This window comes from Leopardus geoffroyi, chromosome X, assembly GCF_018350155.1.
Source record: "Leopardus geoffroyi isolate Oge1 chromosome X, O.geoffroyi_Oge1_pat1.0, whole genome shotgun sequence".
NCBI classification, from domain to species: Eukaryota; Metazoa; Chordata; class Mammalia; order Carnivora; family Felidae; genus Leopardus; species Leopardus geoffroyi.
The window spans coordinates 12,132,622-12,156,233 of NC_059343.1; the positions used below are offsets into that span (position 1 = coordinate 12,132,622).

General features: G+C 44.2%; 2 protein-coding genes across 6 annotated transcripts in view; one reads left to right on the forward strand and one right to left on the reverse strand.

The window, feature by feature from the left end:
* BMX (BMX non-receptor tyrosine kinase) overlaps nucleotides 1–6,725 on the forward strand; it is a 53,367-nt gene extending 46,642 nt beyond the window's left edge. For all 3 annotated transcript variants that reach the window (XM_045472289.1, XM_045472290.1, XM_045472291.1), the window contains exons 18-19: nucleotides 2,482–2,639; nucleotides 6,256–6,725. In XM_045472289.1, coding sequence (XP_045328245.1) covers nucleotides 2,482–2,639; nucleotides 6,256–6,330 — 233 coding nt within the window. In that variant the 3' untranslated portion in view covers nucleotides 6,331–6,725. The remainder of the gene's footprint in view (nucleotides 1–2,481; nucleotides 2,640–6,255) is intronic.
* Nucleotides 6,726–8,896: 2,171 nt separating this feature from the next.
* The window catches only part of ACE2 (angiotensin converting enzyme 2), a 44,902-nt gene continuing 30,186 nt past the window's right edge, over nucleotides 8,897–23,612 (reverse strand). For 2 of the 3 annotated variants that reach the window (XM_045471236.1, XM_045471238.1), the window contains 8 exons: nucleotides 22,242–22,340; nucleotides 21,415–21,537; nucleotides 20,849–21,021; nucleotides 19,109–19,167; nucleotides 15,160–15,260; nucleotides 13,816–13,932; nucleotides 11,826–12,020; nucleotides 8,897–9,841 (listed from right to left, as the gene is read on the reverse strand). In XM_045471236.1, coding sequence (XP_045327192.1) covers nucleotides 9,733–9,841; nucleotides 11,826–12,020; nucleotides 13,816–13,932; nucleotides 15,160–15,260; nucleotides 19,109–19,167; nucleotides 20,849–21,021; nucleotides 21,415–21,537; nucleotides 22,242–22,340 — 976 coding nt within the window. In that variant the 3' untranslated portion in view covers nucleotides 8,897–9,732. The remainder of the gene's footprint in view (nucleotides 9,842–11,825; nucleotides 12,021–13,815; nucleotides 13,933–15,159; nucleotides 15,261–19,108; nucleotides 19,168–20,848; nucleotides 21,022–21,414; nucleotides 21,538–22,241; nucleotides 22,341–23,612) is intronic. The other variant, XM_045471237.1, reaches the window with a different exon arrangement.

The following is a 23,612-nucleotide window of genomic DNA, read 5'->3' on the forward strand; positions in this document are numbered from 1 at the left end:
TTCCCCTATTGTCTCTGGGTTTGTACTTGCTCTGTGACCCTTGACAGAAAAGATTTGCTGACCCTTATTTTAGTAAAAGATCTTGGGGCGCCTGGGTGGCGCAGTCGGTTAAGCGTCCGACTTCAGCCAGGTCACGATCTCGCGGTCCGTGAGTTCGAGCCCCGCGTCGGGCTCTGGGCTGATGGCTCAGAGCCTGGAGCCTGTTTCCGATTCTGTGTCTCCCTCTCTCTCTGCCCCTCCCCCGTTCATGCTCTGTCTCTCTCTGTCCCAAAAGTAAATAAACGTTGAAAAAAAAAAAATTTAAAAAAAAAAAAAAAAAAAAAAAAAAAAAAAAAGATCTATACTGAAATTTAGTAAAGGTAATTAGAAAACTGAAACAGTTCTTAAGTTGTGATTTGGTAGATTTTCTGGTATCTTTCCGCCTTGTTGGGAGTGTCAGGCCCGTTTACAACCATTGTCAGATGGAACCAGGATAAATAATCCAAACGATCATAAAGTTATTTATGGGTGTATTAAATGCAACTGAGCCCTGTTTCATGTCTGGCTCAGTCCATAGGCATAATCTGACTTTTTATATGACATCCAAAAGACCGCATGAATAACAGAAAATTTCGTTAGCCGTTTATTTTTCCATGTGCCACAGATTTTTAAAATAACTATTACTTTTGTAAAAGTAGTATTGTTCACTTAAGAAAAAATAATCCAATGTACACAGAAAAAAGAAAAACCACAAAGATAGTGTTTTGGTGAATACTTGATATCCTTTGGGGATGACTACCTTGTGAAAATTAGTTTCAATCTCTTTGTGTCGATATGCCTTATGAAAGATGCTTTTAAAAATCAGTATCCTTACTCAGTAATTACAGCTGATGATTCACCCTGTGCAATACAAGTTGGCTCCAGATATTTTCTGGCTGTTTCTCAAGACTAAATCCCTTCTTAAGTAATTTGCCCCCAGTGAGGATATTCAAAATGAACCAGGGCCTCTGAAAGCAATTCCCAAAGAAGGGGTCCCACAGATATTTGAAGCAATGGTATTATTTTTGGGATAAGTCACTAGCCTCCCAAAGACAGAACTGTCAAGAGCAGCACACCTTTGGATGGTTGTGTTAGAAGGTTAGTTAAAAAAAATAACAGCCACGGCAACTTGTGACATTGCCTTATTGTAAACATTCTACATAAAATCCATAGCCCTAAAAGTGAAAGAAACTATGAAGTTAGTACTGTGGTTACGGTTCTAGAATAATTTTCTTCCTTCTTCTGTATTTCGGGCTTGCCAAGGTTTTGAAGCTGGCTGGCTGCTGAAATTCTCTGGTTTGATCAGGGCGACAGCACCCTGGCCACCATTCAGAGAGCATTTAAAGCATCCTGGTGCACTCTATGTGCTCTGCATTTACTTATTTAAAAAAAAAATTTTTTTTTTAATGTTTTTGTTTATTTTTGAGACAGAGAGAGACAGAGCCTGAGCAGGGGAGGGGCAGAGAGAGAGGGAGACACAGAATATGAAGCAGGCTCCAGGCTCTGAGCTGTCAGCACAGAGCCCGAAGCGGGGCTCGAACTCACAGACTGTGAGATCATGACCTGAGCCGAAGTCGGACGCCCAACCGACTGAGTCACCCAGGCGCCCCTGTGCTCTGCATTTTTTATCCTATGTCATGCTTACGGCAACTCTGTGATGTACAAATACCCACATATCATAGACAGGGAACCTGATCTGAGAATGGTTAAGAAACTTGCCTGGCCTATAAACAGCAGAATTGAGCCCCACAGGCCACATCTAACAGACCCAAACGCCACCCTCAACCACCATGACCAGAACCCGGTGTTTTAATCTGGGGTCTGCAATGCCCTTGGATGGGCTTCAGTACAATGTGGACACTCAGAAACTGAACACAAGAATGCTGTGCACTCACCTTCCCAAGAGAGAACCAATGCTTTTTATCAGATTCTTAAAAGGACACCTGACCCCCAAAATCTTAGGAACCATCAAGGCAAAAAGGAGGAATTTTGTCCCTGAGTTTACCTGCGAATTTCCACCAGAAGGTAATTTGCGCAATGAAACCGTCACACACAACTGCCAAGGCAGAGAGAGAGGGCGGGGACTTCGATCGCTCCTTCTGGTTGGAGCGGGCAGGGAGAGGGGTGTTGTCACGGTGAGGAGGGGACGAGGAGGCCCCAGCCGCCTCCCTGAAGTGGTCCCAGAATCCTGGCCCGAGTAACTCCCGCTGCAGCTGCCCTTGCCATTGACCCGTTTACCGGCAAGGACAGGCTCCTGGGTCTCAGGGAACCCGGAGAAGGCACCTTGGGCTCCAGAAGTGATGGCACAGTCCCACCCTCCATACCCTGTCCCGTTTCCCAGGGATCCCTCGCTCTGACCTGTGGCCCTCCTGACCCGGTGTGTGAGGCCCGTTCGGCAAACTGTACCTTCTGACATCGGCCCTCTTTCCTTTTTGTCCGCTGGTCGCCCTTCGTGCGGTGCAGGGATCCTGATGTGGGAAGTGTTCAGCCTGGGGAAGCAGCCCTACGACTTGTATGACAACTCCCAGGTGGTCGTGAAGGTCTCCCAGGGCCACAGACTCTACCGTCCCCAACTGGCGTCGGACACCATCTACCAGATCATGTACAGCTGCTGGCACGAGGCAAGTGCACCACGTGGGGCAGAAGGAAGGCGCGTCAGGTGCACCCCGAGCGGCGGCCTGGGACGCCAACCGGGCAAGGCATTTTTGAGGGAGAACGCCTGCCACAGAGCAGGTGCAATGGCCCCGGGGCCCTTTCCACAAGTGTTTGTAATTTAAAACGAGCAACGTAGCAGTGCAGGTGCCAACGATTTAACAACTTCTATCCAGCACTGTTTGTAAATATTAACTCATTTATTCATCAGCCAACACGCTATGAAGTAAGCACTACCACGTCCAAAACTAAGGGAAGCGGAAACAGAGACCCAGAGAGGTTAAGTGACTTGCTCGAGGTCACAAAGCTAGTAAGAGGCAGGCCGGTTAGCGTCAGAGTCCCTGTTCTTAACCACAACACCGTGGGGTCTCTCCTCACGGAGAGAGGCGGCCAGAAGGACACGGCGTGCTTGGCTACACCGTGTTGGAAGGGATCGGAGTTAGTTGGAAGAATAGGTCGGAGTCAGATCCTGCAGACTGAACAGCAGGGAGAGGATTGTGAGTTTTGCTTTTTATAGGCAATGGAGAGCCAGTGAAGACTTTTGAGAGTGCATAATAATAGGGGACTTCTAAGAATGGTAATCTAAAAATAGCTTGTAGCCATTATCTGGAACTGCCTATTGGCAGAGGGAGCAAATGCTGCATTCGTGTATTCATCCATTCATTTATTCATCTGTTCACCGGTAAAAGGCAGATTGGTGTCATGGTCAAGCATGTGGACTCTGGAGTCGGAATGTCTGGTTGAATAGCTGTGTGACCTTGCATAAGCCTCCTACCATCTCTGTGCTTCACTATAAAATAGCACTTAACTCCTAGGATTATTGTGTGGATTGAACGAGTTAATATTGTGGAGTCCTTAGAACAGTGTCTGTTCTGTTGTGTATTCACAGAACCCCTGTGCACCAAGCACTATACTTGGTGCTAGGAATAAATTGCACAGATTTCTTCATTTCTTGTGTTGGAGCCTAGAGTCCCACATGGGAAGAGTTGCTGTCAGTATCACGTACTAATATTTTCTCACTTAGCCTAACATTCTCTCCTGGGATGTGGGCGCTTCCTGATTTTCCACCCTATGGCACTTGCGATGAAGCTGTCCCACCCCCTCAGCCCCAAGGTGGTGTTTTTGGTGTTGAGAGCCTCGGGCAGCACGAGAGGATCAGGTGGGGTCAGAATAGAGTTAGCAGACGGGGTTTTTGAATTGAAGCCCCGAACCTGTCTGGCCCTTCCCACTCTAGCTCCTGGGAATTGGCCACACCATCGGATGGACAGGGAGCCCTGAGAAGGACTGAAATGCCTTCTTCTCCCAGTTGGTCCGTGAAAGTATAAATTGTGGCAGAGTCCGTGGAGAGGGGTTTGCACCCAGACACTTTCCAGTTGAACGTTCTACATATGGTGACCGCTTTGTCCATTTTGGTCCCCAACTTTTTATATGCTTTATTTCACAATTTTTAGAAGAAGGTTCACAATTTTCATTAGATTCCAATTTATCTTCTCCCTATTTCTTTGCACAAAAATGAGCATGTACGTGTGTGTGTGTGTGTGTGTGTGTGTGTGTGTGTGTTTCCCTTTCTTTCTTACAAAAAAAAAGAGCAAATTCCCTCCGCAGGTGTTACCCCTCTATCCATGTGTCTATTTCCCCACCATCTCACCAACACAGACCATTCTGGATCTGCCAATCTGATAGAGGAGAAATGGCATTTAGTGCAGCTTATAGATTTACATCTTTCATTACAAGGGAGGTACATTTTTAAGGGCATTGGTATATCTTTCTGAGAATTATGTCCTATCTTTTCCCTTTGTTCTGTTAAGCTTTTAGTTTCCCTCATCTTGATTTTAAAGACCCCTTTATAAATGAAAGAGATGAGTACTTCATCTGTGATAGTTGTAAATGTTTTCTCCCACTCTATCACTTACCTTTTGATTTAATTTATGGTGGGTTTGTCATGCAAACTTTTTTTTCTTTAAACACAGTTAATTGTGTCAGTATTTGCTTTTCTTGCTTCTGGAAACTGAGTTAAAGTTACATAGGTTTCCCCACACCCTGGTCATAATGGCATTCACTCAGATTTTCCTCTAGTATTTTGTGGTTTCATTTTTTTACATTTGGATCTCTGATCTAGTTGGTGTTTGTTACGGTGTATGGTATAAAGTATGGCTCCAAAGATCTTGTTTTCAAAATGACCACCTGCTTGCTGCACACCATTTATTACAGGACCGTGTCATCCCAGGGATAAGACCATCTAATCGTGTCCAAATATCCCCTAACATAGGAAATCTCTGTATGTATTTGGGGTTATTTGGGGACTTTCTCTTCTGTTCTCCGGTCTCTATTCATGTGCTACCACCGCATTGTTTTAATTATAGAGACTTTATAATACGTTTTACTCCTAGGTAGGCTAGCACGCTGTCGTTGCTGATCTTTTTAAATACCTTTCCTAGCTATTTTTGCATAGCTTTTAAATTTCGTTTAATTTTTTAATTTTTTTTTAACTTTAATTCCAGTGTAGCTACCGCACACTAGCTACATTAGTTTCAGGTGTTCTTTTTCCACACTTTGAAACTCTATGAACTAGAGAATGAATTTGTCCAGCTTGAAACACGCTTGTTCATATTTTGGAGGAGATGGTATTCAGTTTATATTTTTAACTAGGGAAATTTGACATCTCCATGATACTGATTTGTCCTCTTCAAGAGCAAGCAACATTTTTCTATGTGCTCAGGTCTACATTTGTGTTTTTCAGCAGTGTTTAAAGTTTTCCTCATTTGGGGGGGTACATTTTTGTCTGTATTTTATTTTGGTGTTGTTGCTGTTATAAGTGGAGTGTTTCTTCCGTTGTGTCTTCTGACTGGTTCCTGTCTTTGTACATGAAGGCGATTGATTTTGTACGTTAATTTTACATACTGCTCTCCTGAATTCCTTTCATTTGAGTTGGTTCGATGATTGATTCTCTTGGCTTTTCCAGGCATACAATTGTAGCTTATGCAAATGAAGATATTTTTACTGTTTCTTTTTCAATTCTTAGGGCTCTAGTTATTTTGTCTTTAGGAGAAATGTCCATAGCGTTTCCACAATTAAAAAGTCACTAGCTTTACAGGGTGCCTGGGTGGCTTAGTCGATTAAGTGTCTGACTTCGGCTCAGGTCATGATCTCACATTTGTGAGTTCGAGCCCCGCATCGGGCTCTGAGCTGTCAGCACAGTCTGGAGCCTGTTTCAGATTCTGTGTCTCCCTCTCACTCTCTGCCCCTCCCCCGCTCACGTTCTGTCTCTCTCTCTCTCTCAAAAATAATAAAATAAACACTTAAAAAAGTCACTAGCTTTAGGACTGAGATATTCATATCTTATGTATATTAATGTTTATTTACTTATTTTGAGAGAGACAGAGAGACAGACAGAATCCCCAGCAGGCCCCATGCTGTCCGTGCAGGGCCAATGCCGGGCTCGATCTCACAAACTGTGAGATCATGACCTGAGCTGATATCAAGAGTCGGACACTTAACTGACTGAGCCACTTAGGCGCCCCTTATATATTTTATTTTTAATCATAACTTTTATAAACTAAGCCATTGGGGTTTTCTTTTATTTAGCTTCCAGAAAAGCGCCCCACATTTCAGCAACTCCTATCTTCCATTGAACCACTGCGGGAAAAAGACAAGCCTTGAAGAAGAAATCGGGAGATCTCATGAGAATGAATGTAAATGCTGGCCAACATCTTCATTCTTTTTAAGGAAAGTAGCAAGGCACAGACAATGTAATTTAGCTAGCTCTTCTTAATAGTCTTCTGCATGCTGTTTGTTATATTATGTAGAAATGAACAAGGTAAAAAAAAAAAAAACAAAAGATTTCCTTGAAATTTAGGTCAAATTAGTAATTTTGTGTATGCTGATCTTAATATTACACTTCCCAGACTATAGCCGAAGCACATTTTCTGATCGTGATATAGACAGTGCGGACCATGTGTAAAGATGGAACAGAATTGACAAATTCTTTGTTGGATATTTGTTCTTTTCCTTATATTGTCACTGTCATAATTAAATGTTACTAATGAGTACCAAAATGTGGACATTTGCCTTCATGTTTCAATGCTGTCAAACTTTAGCATGTCTGAGAATCAAATGAACAGTTTATTAAAACACAGTTTCCTTAGGAACTACCGCAGGGATTCTGGTAGAGCAACTCTGAGGGCGGCCTAAGAATTTGTATTGTTAACAACCTTGCGGACGTTCCTGTGCAGTGGGGCATCATTAGGTGGTCCATAATTCAAACCAAGTGACCCAACCCTCCTCTGATTTCCAGATTAGATCACTGATTCCTTGTGTCATGTATATATGCCATGCAAATATAAAACTAAAATAATATATTCAAGAATACATTAAATGCATTTCCACGAAGAGCAAATTTTAAAAGGTGCTAAGGTAAATATGACGCCTTTTTCCTTAACCTTAATCCTTATCGATTTTGATTCCCTGTAACCATGGTCTTATTTCTAGAAGTAAATGTTGCCTTCTAATAATTTTAAATCCTTGGATTTGGGGCTCTGGGGCTTCTGGCTAGTTTGGTAACTGAAATGTCTATTTCAGTCTCCTATCTTGACACAAAGGAACAGAAACACTATTTCAGTTTCTCGTGGCAATTGCCAAAAGGTACTTCTGCTTTAAAACTATTCTGGATGGGGGGAAGGGGGGGGGGCGCCTGGTTGGCTCAGTCACTTAAGCGTCCGACTCTTGATTTCAGCTCAGGTCATGATCTCATGGTTTGTGAGTTCAAGCCCTGCATCGGGCTCTTCACTGACAGCATGGAGCCTGCTTGGGATTCTGTCTACCTCTTTCTCTGCCCCCTCTCCCACTTGCTCTCTCTCTGTCTCTCAAAATAAATAAACAGATAAATAAATAAAACTATTCCTGGGACTCCCCTCCTTCAAGGCTTCCTGCTGAACCCATAGGTTTTCATCTCTCTTGAACTATGTCACTGTCTTTTCTGTAACGTCAAGGAGGGTTATGTGGAGGCACAATTACGATGAAAAGACATCCTAATTAAACCCTGCTACTATTCTCCAGATGTAGATTAACCATCTCCCTTAAGAGACACTCATATTCTTTCTCATCCCACTGACTCCATCACCTCCCAGCTCCTTCCAATGATTCCTCTTGGTTGCCTCTTTGCATGTAAATACTGCTTCCTGTATTTCCAGAAGAATCGACTTTTGATAGCCGCTTTCTATTATTTCACAGAGGTGCACAAATCTCAATTTATAATGAGATGGAACTTTAAAAATAACCACTAGGGCATTTATACATTCAGCGAACATTTCTTTAGCAGGTACCGAGTGACAGATTCTTTCCTGCTCAAGGGAAAAGAAGGAACAAGTAACACCATCCATGTTCCTCAACGGGCCCTCTTGAAGGCTGTTTTCCTTTCTTTTCCTTATGTTTATGTGTTTGGGTTTTTTAAAACAATCCTTTTTATAACAAAAGTAATATATGCTTATTGCAAAAATTCAAACAATACAGAATCATCTACCATGCAAAGAGCCAAAGCCTTGCTCAGAAGCCTGGCTCCAAAAACCAAGGGAAGCAAGATATGGAGATATCAGTAGAGGTTTATAAGAAAATAACCCCAGTGATGCTAGAAGGGGCCAAGTAGAGGAAGAATACTCATACCCCAGAAAACATACATCATCTTGAAAATGCTATTTAACCGTGTTTAGTGGTGATAGCTAGCATTTACTGTTGGTGTTTTAAACCAGGGGACTGCCTACATGCTCTTGGAAGTGAAGAGAAGGTCATCCCCCCTTGACTTGGCTCACTGACCCACCCTAACCGTTATCTCCATAGAATTTGTTAAATAAAAAGTTACTCTAACATTATGCCGGCCACCACAGGCAGTGAGGTGATGGGTAGAGTTTGGATATTTTAATCTCTTTTGAATCAGTCTTCAGGTATGTAGAGGATGGTGTGCTCAGAATGGGGCTGGGCTCTGAGATAAAGAAAAGGAGTGGTAGGCTTGGTTCCTAACCTGATGGTATAAACCATCTTAACACGCCTCTTTCTAGACAGATCTGATAGCTGGTTTGTACACTAAAGCAATTTAAGAAACTGGGACACATTCCAAGACATTTGAGAGGTCAAGGCTTCCCAGGGAGTCAGACAGCAACTTTGTCCATGGACATGAAAAGCAGACCAAATCCACGGAAGCCCCAGCACATATGGACACGTCAGACTACAGGAGTGTGAATCTAGTAAGTATTTATTGATTGTCGGCTTTGTGCTCAGTACCACTCAGACACTGGGTGAATGTAAGATTGAAGACGTTGGGTACCCACTTCAGAGGGTGACATTCACCTGAGATGTCTAGTCACTCCACAGAGAACGACAGAAGTGAGTTTCTATCAGGTGTGCTCTGGGGGGGGGGGGGGGCTCCTGGAGGCCCCTGGGGCTAGTTTTCTGTTGTCAGGGAGATGAGCAAGCCTCTTGGAAGTGAGAAGGCAACATGTGTAAACAGCCGGATTCTTCTCTTCTTTAGACATGGCAACCCGAAGAACACGTGGTCCAGTCCAATCATCACTGTGGGCAAATCACTACAGTACTTAGATTAAGTTAACGTGAAAAGAGCGTGTCAGCCTTTATACTGGCTGAAATAAAGTGAGCAGTGTGCCGTTCTGGATCCCTGCTGCTCCGCCAGTTCGCGGACACTGTCCTGAAAAGCGATCCATCCAGATTCCACACAAGGCCCCAACACTTGCTCCCCCCCGTACAGCCTCCTGTGCAGAAATTCCAGCCGTGCAACAGACATTCCCACATCCATTACCCCCAAACAGCCACCGAGGCCAAAGACCCCTTTTTTCTATTACTCTCAAATATAAACAGAAGTCAAATCCTGGGGCAGAAATAAATACTGAAAGCAAGTGAAGATGCCCTCTCTTCAGGCCTGTCTCCTTGGGACAACCTTTCCTGAACAGAGCCATGGTTTTGATATTTAATGACATCTTTATAATCTCATATTGTCAGTGCCGTAAAATCAACATTTACATACAATGAAATCACCTCAAGAGGAAATAGATTTTCCTAAAATGAAGTCTGAACATCATCAGCATGTTGGAATCCTGGATTATTTTCTCCTTTACTCAAGTCCACGGAGGCATAAGGATTTTCTTCACTTCTTGCTTGATTGTTCCTGTTAAATAAAGTGTAGTCAGTCACCTTAGTATAGTGATGTTGGAATGACACCGCCTCCCTTGGACCCCACTGCGCCCAGGCATCTTTGACACTTCAACATTGAATGGCTCGTTGGTGAATCAGTCCCCTCCTGACGGGCTGTGAACACCTAGAGAGCATTAGATTCATTCCCTTTGCCCCACGATCGGTTGGCATGATGGCTGGCAGAGTGTGGGAGACCGCTGAGGGTTCGTGCTCTGGAGTCACAGAGAATGAGCCTCCATACCTCAGTTTGCCTACTTAGAAAATGATGGCAAGCAGGCAAAGTCAACAAAGTAGGGCTAGCACAGCGCCCACAGTACCTGGCATACAGTCCTCAACAAATAGAAACCATTATTATTATTTGTACAAAGTGGTTGTTTAGCCAATTGCCCCATTTTAAATGTCTTCCCTACTAAATTATCAACTTCCAAATCGGAGGGCAGCTCTGTGGCCCAACAAACAGCTTTGGAAACTGGGTGTATATCCTAATGTGTTACTGACTAACCGTGTAGATTTGAATTACTTGGTCTCTCTGAATCCCAGTTTGATATGTACATGAAGGTAATTAGATAATTACATATTTACGTCCTACATTTGCTGAGAATATTAATGCATGAAGAGTACTGAGCAGGGTAACCAGTCCTATTTTTCAGGATACCTTCTAGTAACACAGCACATGGCATGAAGGAGGGTCCCCAAATAATAGATTTAATGAATTAACTTTGGAATAGCATCTCACATGCAAAGAATGCTTCTCAAACCATAACGTGCATACAAATCACCTGGGGGGAGGTCTTACTAAAAATGCAGATTCTTCCCACAGCAGGTCTCCTAGAAACCGATAATTGTCGTTGGCTTTGGGAAGGGAACTTGAAGGCAAAAGGTGACAGGAAGATTCTGTGTATCCTTCCGTATTTTTAAAATTCTAACCATATGAATGTATTCTATTTGATGCTTAATTTTTTTTAACTGAAGCTATTTTAGGGAACTAAATTCTCTACAGAGAAGAATTGAGCAAAACAGACCAATGCGTGTAAAAATTCCGTCATGAGCATGTGTCAGGAGCCTGAAGTGTGCACAGAGTTTTGTTAGGTACTATAAAGTATTATTAACCTTAATTACATAAGCCCAACGGAAGTGATTTCTCAACATCAGAAAAAAACATCTAGTGGCAGAACAAGACTATAAATTGGGTCTTTAACAGTTTGAATCCTCAATGAACTTGGATCTTCAACTCAGGAACAAATTAGAAGGTGCGTGGCCCATGGACTAAAGGATTAAAGGGTGGGAGTTTGAAGCACATCTCACAGCTCATTCTTGAATGATTTCACCATTCAAACCATCACTGAGTCAGTCTCTGAGGTCACTTCTAGACCAAGGAAGACTATGAGAGAGAATAATTCCCTGAGCCTGCCCAGCCCCGCTGGGTCTGCAGGGCCTCTTGGCAGTAAGGAGACGAGGCTGTGACCTGGATGGAGTTTACCAGGCCATGCTAGGAAACCCCAGGCTGAACATCACCTGCGTGTCGGTGCTTGCTAGGAAGGCCAAGTGGTGATGAAATCTGGTAAATTTCTAGGGGATGCATCAGAATATTTAGGCACAAAATGGTCCAAATAAGCAATTGGCTTGTACAACCTACCACTTACTGCACATTTTCCCATTAGTTTTCCCTAAACCTTTCTGTTTTAAGATAGGTAAGTCTAGGGGCGCCTGGGTGGCGCAGTCGGTTAAGCGTCCGACTTCAGCCAGGTCGCGATCTCGCGGTCCGTGAGTTCGAGCCCCGCGTCGGGCTCTGGGCTGATGGCTCAGAGCCTGGAGCCTGTTTCCGATTCTGTGTCTCCCTCTCTCTCTGCCCCTCCCCCGTTCATGCTCTGTCTCTCTCTGTCCCAAAAATAAATAAACGTTGAAAAAAAAAATTAAAAAAAAAAATAAGATAGGTAAGTCTAGGAAAGGTCACTTACTTCCTTCGATTTCTGATCCCGGAGACGATGAGCAGGACAATACCAACCACTACCACACCCATCACGACCCCAAAAACAATCAGCCATATGGTGACAGGTGGCTGGTAAGGGGGTGACAGAGTTGGCTGAATACCCAGAAACTCCAGGCTGTTGTCATCCAGGCGGAAAGCATCATTGATACGGCTCCGGGACATCCTATTCCCAAAAGCAAAACACTTAGGCAAAACAAAATTGTAATTGTTTACTTCTTATATCATTTTTCCTGAAAGGATTTGATAGGCTTACCCTAAGAATGTACACCTAGAAGAGTGATGAAATCAAAGCAGATAACCGGCTCCAACGACAGATAAGAGATCTGACAATCATGCACCTTTCCTATCTTACAGCCTAGATTAGGTCTGGCAACAGCTTCCTTGGGTTGTGAGTGTGGAAACGTGCAACTGGCTGGCATTTGTTGATTTGTGACTGCTGTGTTGTAAAAGCCAAGTCAGCATATTTGGCGAGAATTTCCCTTCTGTCAGAGTATGTCTACGACGACTTTATATCAAATAATGGAAAAGGACAATTGGGCGCATCTCTTCTACAAATCAGTCGGGTCCTATACCCAAGTCTCGACTGTTGTGTTTTCCAAATTAAAGGTGTTGACCTTTGGAGGCAGGGGAGGAACACAGGAAAGGGGCCTTCGCCAATTTCTCCAGCACTGGGATGGGATATGGTTAAGCTTTATAGAGCAAAAAAAGGATGAAGAATTATTTTAAAAACCAAAACTAGTGAACTTGAGAATATTCTGGATTGAAAACCAAAGTGTCTGGCAGCCCGTCTTCCTACCCTTGGGTGCAGTGCAGGTCAGGAGGTGAGAGGGAGAGCGGTCAAAGCAGAATGAGCCATGTAACCCCAGGCAACCTCAGCCTGAAAGTGTCTCAAGTCATTCTGGAAATAGGAAATTTGAGCTCCCCTACAGCTCGCAAGGAGGGCTGGGCTCTCAGGATGACCTCAGCTGGCACTTTTCCCCAAGACAGAAACAAGTCATTCGGAGGCAGGCCGTGAAGTCTCTGGGCGCGGTTGGGCCGTACACCCCAGCTAGGCCAGATTTTCCAGGCACACTGTGCCCAGCAGGTCTTGGAGTTGCTTCCAAAGATGAGCAGCAGCTCAAGGGGGCCACCTAGCGAGCTCCCCCACAGAAGTAGGTACCTTAGCCTTTTTTTTAGTGACACAGATGAGGCACATGGGGCATATCGTTCCTTCTAGACGCTCAGCGCCCATAGCAAGTCCATCTCCCAGTGTGGAGGCTAACCGATGCCTAAGGAATCTTATTCTGGCCTACCTTCTTTCAGACTCGGCCTACTTAAATGATTCCTTCATCCAAGTCCCTATAGCAAGTGATGGCAATATGTGTCCGTGTCCCTTCTGCACTTCACCATGTTCCATGCATGCAGGCCGGACTTTCTTCAGCCAGTACCTGCGGCCTTTGCCCGAGAGCATTCTCAGGCCACAACGTGCTGCCCGGCCCGCAGGCCAGAAATGCTGGGGAGTCATGTCGCCTGTAAGCAGTTCTCTCAACCAACGACCGGGGGAAGGTGGTAAATAAATACCCCAGCGCTGGCGGGATGATTCAGGTGTACACTCTGCTCGGTCTCCCAGAATTCCCCGGCAGAATGGAGCTCGAGCTGCCCACAGTGGCCACTTGCTCAATAACATGTCATTTATTCTTTTCCTTCCATGCTCTGTCACCTGTGCACGCTTCTTTCTCAGAGCTTCCGGAGGTCACCTCCCAAATAAACTAGTCACATGCAAATGCTGCTGAAGGGCCCCCATCAAGAGAAGTCCCTAGCTGTGCGATCCTTCTGGAATTAACCCCCAAGATTTGAAGCTCGACATGAGTCAGAGCAGCGCCTGGCACACAGTAAGAGCACACTAACCCACTCGCTATTGTTGTGCTCACACTTGTTAGCCCCTCGCCCTCAGGTAGTTTGTCGGCAAGTAAAGTCACCTGATGGCCTCTTCGACTTCACTTCTAGGAATGACGTCAGACACATTTTTCGATGCAGTGACAAAGAAGTTGAAGGAGATCCTTGGTTTCAAATTGCTCACCCACACGTTATCCTCCCTGCGGAGAAACAAAAGAAACATCTTCCCTTGTGGCCCAGAGGACACAATACAGACAATGGGGGCTTCTCCTGCCGGTGAACACTGCCCAAAGCACATGAACTCCATGACATAAGTTGTGACGACACAGTCTAGGCACTATTCTGACACTGTCCCTGAGCTGAATTTTCTTTCAATGATAGAAAACGTTCAAGCTGAAAAGCAGCAGGTGAGCCAGTCCGGACGGACGGGCAACCTGGGCCTGTGATAGACACCGTGGTGAACAGCGATGGCTCAGCACCGTGAACGGAGGCGGTGCGTCCGTGTCCTCTGGCCTGCTCCGCGCAGCAAAACCTCTCCCACTACATGAACCGCTGGGGGGAACGACTGGGCTTTATAGTACAGCGTGACAAGACTGTGCCCCCCCCCCCACCGGCTGCCACGGTGATCCCAGCAAAGCCTAAGGCAGATCTTGTGGCTCTGAGCCCTTCTCACTCAGAAAAAAGCCAAAGTCCTTGGAATGGCCTATGAGGCCCACGCGAACTTTCTTCTCCCTTTCCCTGTGCCCGCTCCTGCCCTGGCCACGCCTTCGACTGGTCTTCTATTAGCTCACTGCCCCAGCCCCACTGGCCTCCTTGCTGTTCCTTCAACAGACGAGGATATTCGTTCCTCAGAATCTTTCCACCCGCTATTTTCACCATTGTCTGCATCGCAGGTGCTCTCTTTGCCGTAGGTGTTCGCTCAAATACTAACGAGGCCTTTTCTGACCATTGCAGGTAAAGCTGAACTCTAGACACACACACACCAGCACTCCCTAGCCCCCGGTGTGTTGTAGTTTTCTCCCTGGAGCTTGTCACTGTCTAAGTGTGCTATATTTCACCTACACGTTTTGCTGATTGTTTAACACACACAGAAAACAAGCGTTAGAATCCAAGTTCAATGAAAGTAGAGATCTCCACCTTTCTTTCAGTGCTGAGGGTGGAGGGACCGTTTGGTGAATGGAAAGGGAAAGGAAAGGTGGAGAGAGCAAGGGAGGGGAGGAGGAAAGAGAACAGTGCACTTGCGATCTGTAAGTCAAGTAAGTCACAATCATCCCTGAATACAGTGGCCCAAATTCCAGGACATCGGAGAAGTTGCAAAGTTGTTAGTTATTAATTTTACTTGAATGAAGGTTTAAGCATAATATCATCTCAGACCCAAGAGAAAGACAAGTACTGGAGTAACTTGAGAGCACAGCAAATCAACTCACACAAAAGGAATCGTCTGGTTTTTGACTTTGGAAAAATATTCTCTCATGGCGTATGCAACAGATGACCGGAACAAGTACATTTCATTGTCATTCCATTCATACTGCAAATTCAAAAGAAAAACACTGCTCAGTAGGGATCATAGGATACATTCAAAACTTGACATTCCAGAAGCATTATATTTAAGATTTTTTTAATGTTTATTTATTTTTGAGAGACAGAACGTGAGTGGGGGAGGAGAAGAGAGAGAGGGAGACACAGAATCCAAAGCAGGCTCCATCCAGGCTCTGAGCTGTCAGCACAGAGCCCGATGCGGGGCTCGAACTCACGAAATGCGAGATCATGAACCGAGCCAAGTCGGACGCTTAACCGACTAAGCCACCCAGGCACCCCCAAAAGCATTATTTTTAAATTTTCTACCACTCCAGAGAATCTTGCTATTCATTAAGCCAGTGACCTCGAACTTGTGTGTGCACCAGCACCACCTGGAAGGCTTGTGAAACCACCGAAAACCACTTAAGCCACCGAATAGTGGGCCCTGCCCTCTGGGTTTCTACTTCAGAAAGTCCGGGAGGAGACCCACGAATTTGCATCTCTAACAAGCTCCCAGGTTTTGCTAATGTTGCTGGTCTGGTGCCCGCGTGCTTCAAGGACTATGTTCATGGATCCTTTTACTTCAGTTTGATAGAAGCTGAAATAAACATCCTGAGGGCAGGTTTATAGATGGGAGTCATGAGAGTTGTGGGCTTTGATAAATATCCATGTATTGTACACCTGAAACTAATATAACACTGTATGTTAATTATACCTGAAATAAAAAATAAATTTGGGGCGCCTGGATGGCACAGTCGGTTAAGCGTCTGACTCTTAACTTCAGCTCAGGTCATGATCGCGTGGTTCGTGGGTCCAGCCCCAACCCGTGCTCTATGCTAACAGCTGCCGAGCCCACTTGGGATTCTCTCTCCCTCCCTCTCTCTCTCTCGTGCTCTCTCAAAATAAATAAACTTAAAAATTTTTTTAAGTTTTTTTAAAGAAATAAAAAAATAAATTTAAAAGAGAAAAAATATTGGGCACCTGGGTGGCTCAGTCGGTTAAGCGTCCAAATCTTGATTTTGGCTCAGGTCATGATCCCAGGGTTCGTGGGATCAAACCCTGTGTTGGGCTCTGTGACGCATGGAGTCTGCTTGGGATTCTCTCTCTCTCTCTCTCTCTCTCTCTCCCCCCTCTCTTCCTCCCTCCCTCTCTCAAAATAAATAAATAAACACTTTAAAAAAGGAAAAAGAAAAAATGCCCACGTATTGCCGAAAATATGCAGAGCTTTTACTATTTTTATAGTAAGTTCTCGGATATGCACAAATATAAAAGAAAAAGAAACTTGAAATTTAAAGGAAAAAAATTACTCTTGCACACAAGGTAATTTGTTCTTGTTTTTCACTGCCAAACAAAGAGCTGGTGTATTTACATAGTCCACGAAAATTTGCTGAGAAAAAGAAAAAAAAAAAGCATTCACTCTTTCCTCCAGTAGCTGGCAGTAGAGATCAATGAATGGCACAAATTTTGCCTCTTTGACTTCCCTTTTAGAAAAAAACAATGACAACTTTCACAAAAGAACTGTTACATTAACTTCAGCTTCATACCACTCAGGTAGAAAAGCTGCTTTAATAGTAATGATAACGTGGGGCTCCTGGGTGGTTCGGTCGGTTAACCGTCTGACTTCAGCTCAGGTCACGATCTCACGGTCTGGAGCCTGCCTCAGATGGTGTGTCTCCCTCTCTCTCTGCCCCTCCCCTGCTCTCACTGTGTGTGTCTCTCCCTCAAACATAAATAGCCATTAAAAGAAAGTAATGATGATGTTATCAACATTATTATAGCGGTACAGAATAATTAATATTCTGGTTACTATTGCCATATTAAAAAAAAATTAAAGGCTGAGTTCTCAATGCCAAGGATCCAGTTGGACTTGTCCTTGCAACCACTTGAACTGGGCTGATATTCCGGCCCTGATATGCAGGTGTGCTCAAGTGTGGGGCTGGGTTCATCAAAGCAGCCTGGTTCTCAGTGAACCGGCCTCAGAACGTCACACCATCAACCCCTCTGAAGACCATTTACCAATCCCTCACTGCATGGAAAGAGAACATGGGGACAAATGCCAAGAAGATACGGTAACTGAAAAGGATCCTGATTTCCTGGATCCTTTCAAGTTATTAGGGCACTTGGGTGGCTCAGTCGGTTAAGCATCTGACTTCGGCTTAGGTCATGATCTTGTGGTTTGTGAGCTCGAGCCCCACTTTGGGTGAGCTGGAGCCCTGCTTCGGGTGAGCCCCACTTCTCTCCCTCTGCCCCCCCTGCCCCTTGCTCAATTACACCCTCTTTCTCTCAAAAATTTTTTAAAAAAACCAAACATATTAAAAAGATAAGTAATTAAAATGTATTAGGCCAAGGAAGAGCTACTAAAAAGATGACAGAGAAATAATCCCATTGATAGTCAACAATGGCTAAGGAATAGGAATTTGAACATTTAAAGTTTGGGAAGTGGTGCGCCTCTATTTTGACTCTTTCTTAAAGATTGATTTTTTACTCCTGTGTTATTTGTATTTAGATGTCTTGTTTATCCATGAAAGTTACCCTGCAACTACCGGGGAGCCTTGCGCAGTATTTAATTTGTCAGGCAAAGTAAGGGGGGTAGAAATGCAATCTCTATGAGATATGTCCAATGCAAGTCACAGTTTTCTACAGCGCCCTGGACTGCTCCATCCAGCAGTCCCCGGCCATCCCCTCATCCTGCACGGCCTCCCGTGCTCCCCATCCGCCTGGGACTACCCTCTCCTCTCCTTTTTCCCAGTCAAAGCCACCGCTTCCTCAGACTGGCTCTGAGACAGGTGCTCAGCCGACCAAGAGCCGCTGAAAGGAATTTGCGCGCAGGCATAAGTAATTTGGCTTTCCGTCAAACATCTCGCTTGTCCCCAAATGCAGCTCTACATCACTTGTTCTCAACTTTGGCTGTAATTAGAATCATGTCGGGGGCTTTTAAAATGCTTGATGTCCACCCCTTGATGCTACGCCCCAGAGCCATTAAGTCAGAGTCTCTGGGAGTGGGACTCGAGCTTTAATATTTTTTGAACATCCTGTATGACTCCAGTGCGCAGCCGGGTTTGAGAAACTGTGTTATAAATCAGAGCGTCCCAGTCTTATGTATACAAACCATGTGGGGGCTTGTGAAAATGCAGATTTGGATTAAGAAGGTCCAAGGTTTGAGCCTAAGATTCTGCATTTTTAAAAAATGTTTATTTACTTATTTTGAGAGAGAAAGAGAGAGAGTGCACGCATGAGCAGGGGAGTGGCAGAGGGAGAGGGAGAGGGAGAGAGAGACAGAGTGTGGGAGCAGGGAGGGGCAGAGAGAGAGAACCCCAAGGAGTCTCCACACTGTCAGCACAGGGCCTGACCTGTGAGATCATGACCTGAACTGAAATCAAGAGTCGGACGCTTAACCAACTGAGCCACCCAGGTGCCCCAGATTCTGCATTATTAACAAGCTTCCAGAATATGGATGATTAACTAAAACAGAACAAAGCCAAACTATGTACGCTACTTCTAAAACCAATCTCTTCAAATATAACCTTGTCCTCTTCCTCAAATACAAGTAATGGTGATAAGAGTGAATTAAGAGGGTGGACATTTGATATCTAAGATTGGATGTTTTCTCATGGATCTTCATAACACCTTGAAAATAACCAGGAAAAAGTAGACATGATCAATCCAATAAGGACTGTGTTACTAAAACAACAACAAAAACAAAAAACAACACCGAGAGCCGAAATCCAGAAACTGGAGCTTATAGTTTCTAAGGGAAACATGTGGCCTGTCTTCTTTCAGACCACAGGGAAGGGGCTTATTGGCCCCATTTAAAGGAGTGCGTTAAGAAGTAATGGACACACTGTCCAGAATACTCACTGCTTCGTCTCCAAGAGCTGATTTTAGGCTTATCCTCACTTTAATGCTTTGGTCAGCATCTGATTAAAGCGAAATCATAGACAGTTGGTTACAGATGACAGATTGACCACGTGCATTTATTTCCTTCCCCTCCCAAGATTCCACTAAAGTGCCAGTAAGGGAATTTTTTTAACAGGTGTAAATACACTTTTGGAAAATGAGAAGTCATGGGGGAGTGTTAAGTGCTTTCTCAAGGGTCAGGAAGCCAGGGCCTAATGTGTACGCAGAGGCAGTACAGAGCCACAAAGCCCCAGAGAATCCCGGAGAGGCTCAGGGGTGGGAGCAAGAGATCAGACTGAAAACAAGGGCAATGGAAGCGGAGGCACGGTTAAAGCCACGTTGGGGCACAGCGGATCGTCCCATCCCATGTGCTCTTGCTTAGAAAGTCACTTGGAAGCTCTTGCTGCAGCCCAACAAGAGGAGATCCAAGAAAGAAGACATGGAATCCAGGAAGCAGTGGATTCAACCCACGAAAGCAGCGAAAAGACGGATGACTCGGGGTGAAACCGTGGTCCCGACTGAGAGAGAAGAACGTAGGACTCTGAGAGGAGAGTCTTGAGGGAACCAATGGGACTGAACAGAACAGGCATGTTGGACTCCCTGGAAAAGAGAAATGCAACGTTGATAGCAAATTAGACATGAAGCAAATAAGGCGGTTGAACCTCCAGGACAAACAAAAAGTCACCTAAGACAGGATTTAAAATAGCGTATTACTTGGTTCTTCGGGCGTTATGATACAAATACTGAGAGTTTCTTGTAAAACCATTATTAAAACTTTTACTGGGAAAATGAGGAAGGGGGGTGAAGAGCAGGCAGAAGGGCACATCTAAAACTGACCAGTGAAGGGGCGCCTGGGTGGCGCAGTCGGTTAAGCGTCCGACTTCAGCCAGGTCACGATCTCGCGGTCTGTGAGTTCGAGCCCCGCGTCAGGCTCTGGGCTGATGGCCCAGAGCCTGGAGCCTGTTTCCGATTCTGTGTCTCCCTCTCTCTCTGCCCCTCCCCCGTTCATGCTCTGTCTCTCTCTGTCCCAAAAATAAATAAACGTTGAAAAAAAAAATATTTAAAACTGACCAGTGAAGAAATAATATAAACAAAAGGTTCAGAAATATGAAAGTAACTGCCAGAAAGAAGAGATAATAACATTAAAATTGATTTAAAAAATATTTGCCTTTTAAGAGCAGGATTCAACTGCAGTGGGTTGGGGACAGTCATACTCTTTTATTTTAAATATGGGGCTAATGAAGCAGACTTGAAAGAGAAATAGAGAGAAGTAACTTTCCAGTGGAAAAACTATTCCCAAGACCTAGCCCATCTTGCTGCTGCAGGATTTTTTACAATACCCAGGATCATTGTCTCGCCGCTTCGAAGAATGAACAGTGGACACAAAATGAGCAGGAGGCAAAATTTATTAGAGTATAAGATCAGAAAGGAAGAATAGTATAAAAAAAGAGAAAGAGAGAAAATGTGTGTGTGTGTGTGCGCGGCGTGTGTAGTTTTCATCATGCCACATACATAGTAGGTGCTCAACAAATGTGTTTCCTCCCCAATAAAATGGCAGCTGCCACCACAGCACGGTCAGAAGCAGGGTCTACACAGAGGGAAGACATACTCAGCTGTGTCGCAGCCCCATGAGATGGGCCAGAGGAGACTAGGGGAAGCAGAAAGGGAGTCATTTGCAATGCGTCAACTCGATGTACTCACATGGACGCCAGTCAGTGTTCCATCCCACAAAAGAATTCCTGTTCTGCTCTTTCAGCCAGGTAAACAAGGGCTCAAAGTACTTGAGCAGTGGTGTTACATTCATATTCTTTTCTCCTACAACATGTTCCAATGCTAAGGTCCAGGGCTTTGATTTTCCAAGGGTCAGCATTTGGCTACATGAAAAAAGAAGAGGGTGGGCTCAGGGATTTTAGAGGGATTTCAGATGTACACATATTTACACTATGATCTATCATTTCTCCTCTTTGGCTTGGCCAAGTTTGCTCCTGGCTGGTAAGAAAATAAGGTGGGTTAACGGATGTATTCATCCTTCGAGGTCTTTCCTTCCAATTAATACAAAGGGGGCTCTGGAGGTATGATGTGGAGAAAGGAGGTAGACTGTCCAACCATCACAAGGCCTAGGTTCCTCTGTGACCATAAAAGAAACATTTAATTTGTGGATGAGGACATTTTGAGGCCAAACATTTTCTTTTTAGAACAAGGAAATCAAATTCAAACATAGGTATGAAAGTGAGTAATATTGGGGAGCATTTTGCAGTATTTCTTACAGCAGCTTCTTCCCGGCTTCACTGGAATTTGAGATATCACATTTGTGCAGGGGACCTTCATGTTTAGCTATTCGACAAAGGGCTTCTTGAAACTGGAATTGATAAATGGTCCTTGTGTAGTATCTGTAAAGTAGACAAAGACACAAGAAAGCAGTCCTGTGTTTAGTCCCTTCGCTAGATTCATAGATCAGGGCATATATTTAAATTCTGAGGCTCTATTAACTAAAGAGATACTGGTCCAACCTCTTTCTCCAGAAAGACTCAAATATGAACCCTACAGACTCATCATAACCTACCTGTATTTAGGTATCAGCTGATTTAAAAGGCAGTATTATTTTGTTAAATGTCAGCTCACATTTGTATCGTGTTTTACATATTGATGGCCCTTTCATATAAATAATGCTAAGCAATCTTTATGGCAAGTCAATAATATTATTTCCACCTTCCAAATGAAGAAACTGACGTTCAGCAAATTCAAGATCTGGGGCTTATAGGTGAAGAACATAGGTTTTTAGACTTCACATTAAAAATACTCTATTGCAATCACCCTGAACACTGCCAGCAACAAGAAGACAAACAAAGATAATTTTATTTCCCCCAAGGATACTATAAATTCCTTCATGGTGGAGAAAAGATCTCACACAAGTTTTATTGGACCCAATAAATCATATTGCATTAAATTGAATTGAAATTGATGATCTGTTTTGAGGTTCTAGGGGGAAGGTAGGTAGAAAGAGTCATACTTCAGAGGTCCCTGTTTCTTTGCCATTAGCACAGCTGTCCACAAACCCTGGAAGTTAAACAGTCAGAAGAAAACTGTCATTTACCTGATGAATGAGTAATCATTAGCAACATGGAACAGAGATGCAGGGTCACAGTATGTTTCATCATGGGGCACAGGCTCCACCACCCCGACTATGTCTCGCCTTTGGGGTAAAAAACAGACAGATTAGCCGTGGGTCACTCATCACGAGAAGGTACAGTTGGATGCAGTCAGTGTGATTTCAGCAGCCAGTAGTATTTATACTGGAATTGGTTGCCAGGTGAAACGGAAACAGTCTAAAAAATTACAGAATAAAGCCCTTATGTGGTTGTTTCTTCCTTTTTTTTAATCCATCCATCCAGGGTATACCACTGGAAACGATCTGCATCTTCAAAACACCAATTTAGTAAAGTGCATTGCATGGCCGAAAATGTACAGCGAAAGTCTTAATAATCCCTCTTTGGCACCACATTTTATGTGTCCTTGGGAAACAGAATTTTGTAAACTTGACATCTTAGTTATTCTTCAAGGCCAGCTCGAACGCCCCCTCTTCTTCTAGCTCGAACGCCTGCTCCTGATCGCACCCACCTGCCAGCACAGTGAACCCCCTCCAGCTCCCTTAGCCTTCTCTAGCTGTGCTCCTTTGACATTTCGCTCTCTGTTTTATCGTTATTCACATACAGCTCCTTCTTGCCCTAGAGACTTGAGCTCCTAGAGCGCGGGGCTGTCTCAGTTATCTATTCTGGCTCCAGTGTCAAACACGGTGCCTAATGCTAAGGAAAAAGGGCGTGTATATTTGTTGAATTAGTGGAGTAATTAGTGCATAATGAAGGAGTTTAAGGTTCTGGTTCCATTTATCTTTCAAAATAAACCTTTAAGAGGGATCAAAAGCAATTCAATCAGGAAAAAGGTAGGGACACCATGTGTTTGGCATTATTTAATCTTAATACATTTGTCCTTTCTGATTGTGGGATGATTACAGACACAATTTCGGTAACACCCAAATGCTAGAAACAGTTTTTATCACTGCTGCCTCCTTTCCTCCCAAGTAGGATTTATGTTCACAGAGAATCTTGGCAGAAGAGTGCCACTGACTGAAGCTTACGGGTATGGGACTGAGTGTTATATAGGTAGATCTTCACCACAAGAAGGAAAAATAAGGGGGCATCTGGATGGCTCAGTTGGTAGAGCATCTGACTCTTGATCTTGGGGTCATGAGTTTGAGCCCCACATTGGGAGTAGAGATTGCTTTAAAATATTGTTTTAAAGACAAATAAAACAAAGCAAAATAATGGACAGGAGTCTGACTAATAGAGACTGGGGAGAAGACTCTTTCCCTTCCTTCCTTCTTCCTTGCTTGCTTCCTTCCTTCCTTCCTTGACATCTGTCCTCTTTTGTAATTCTTTCATCCCAAACCCATTAGCTCATACCTGTG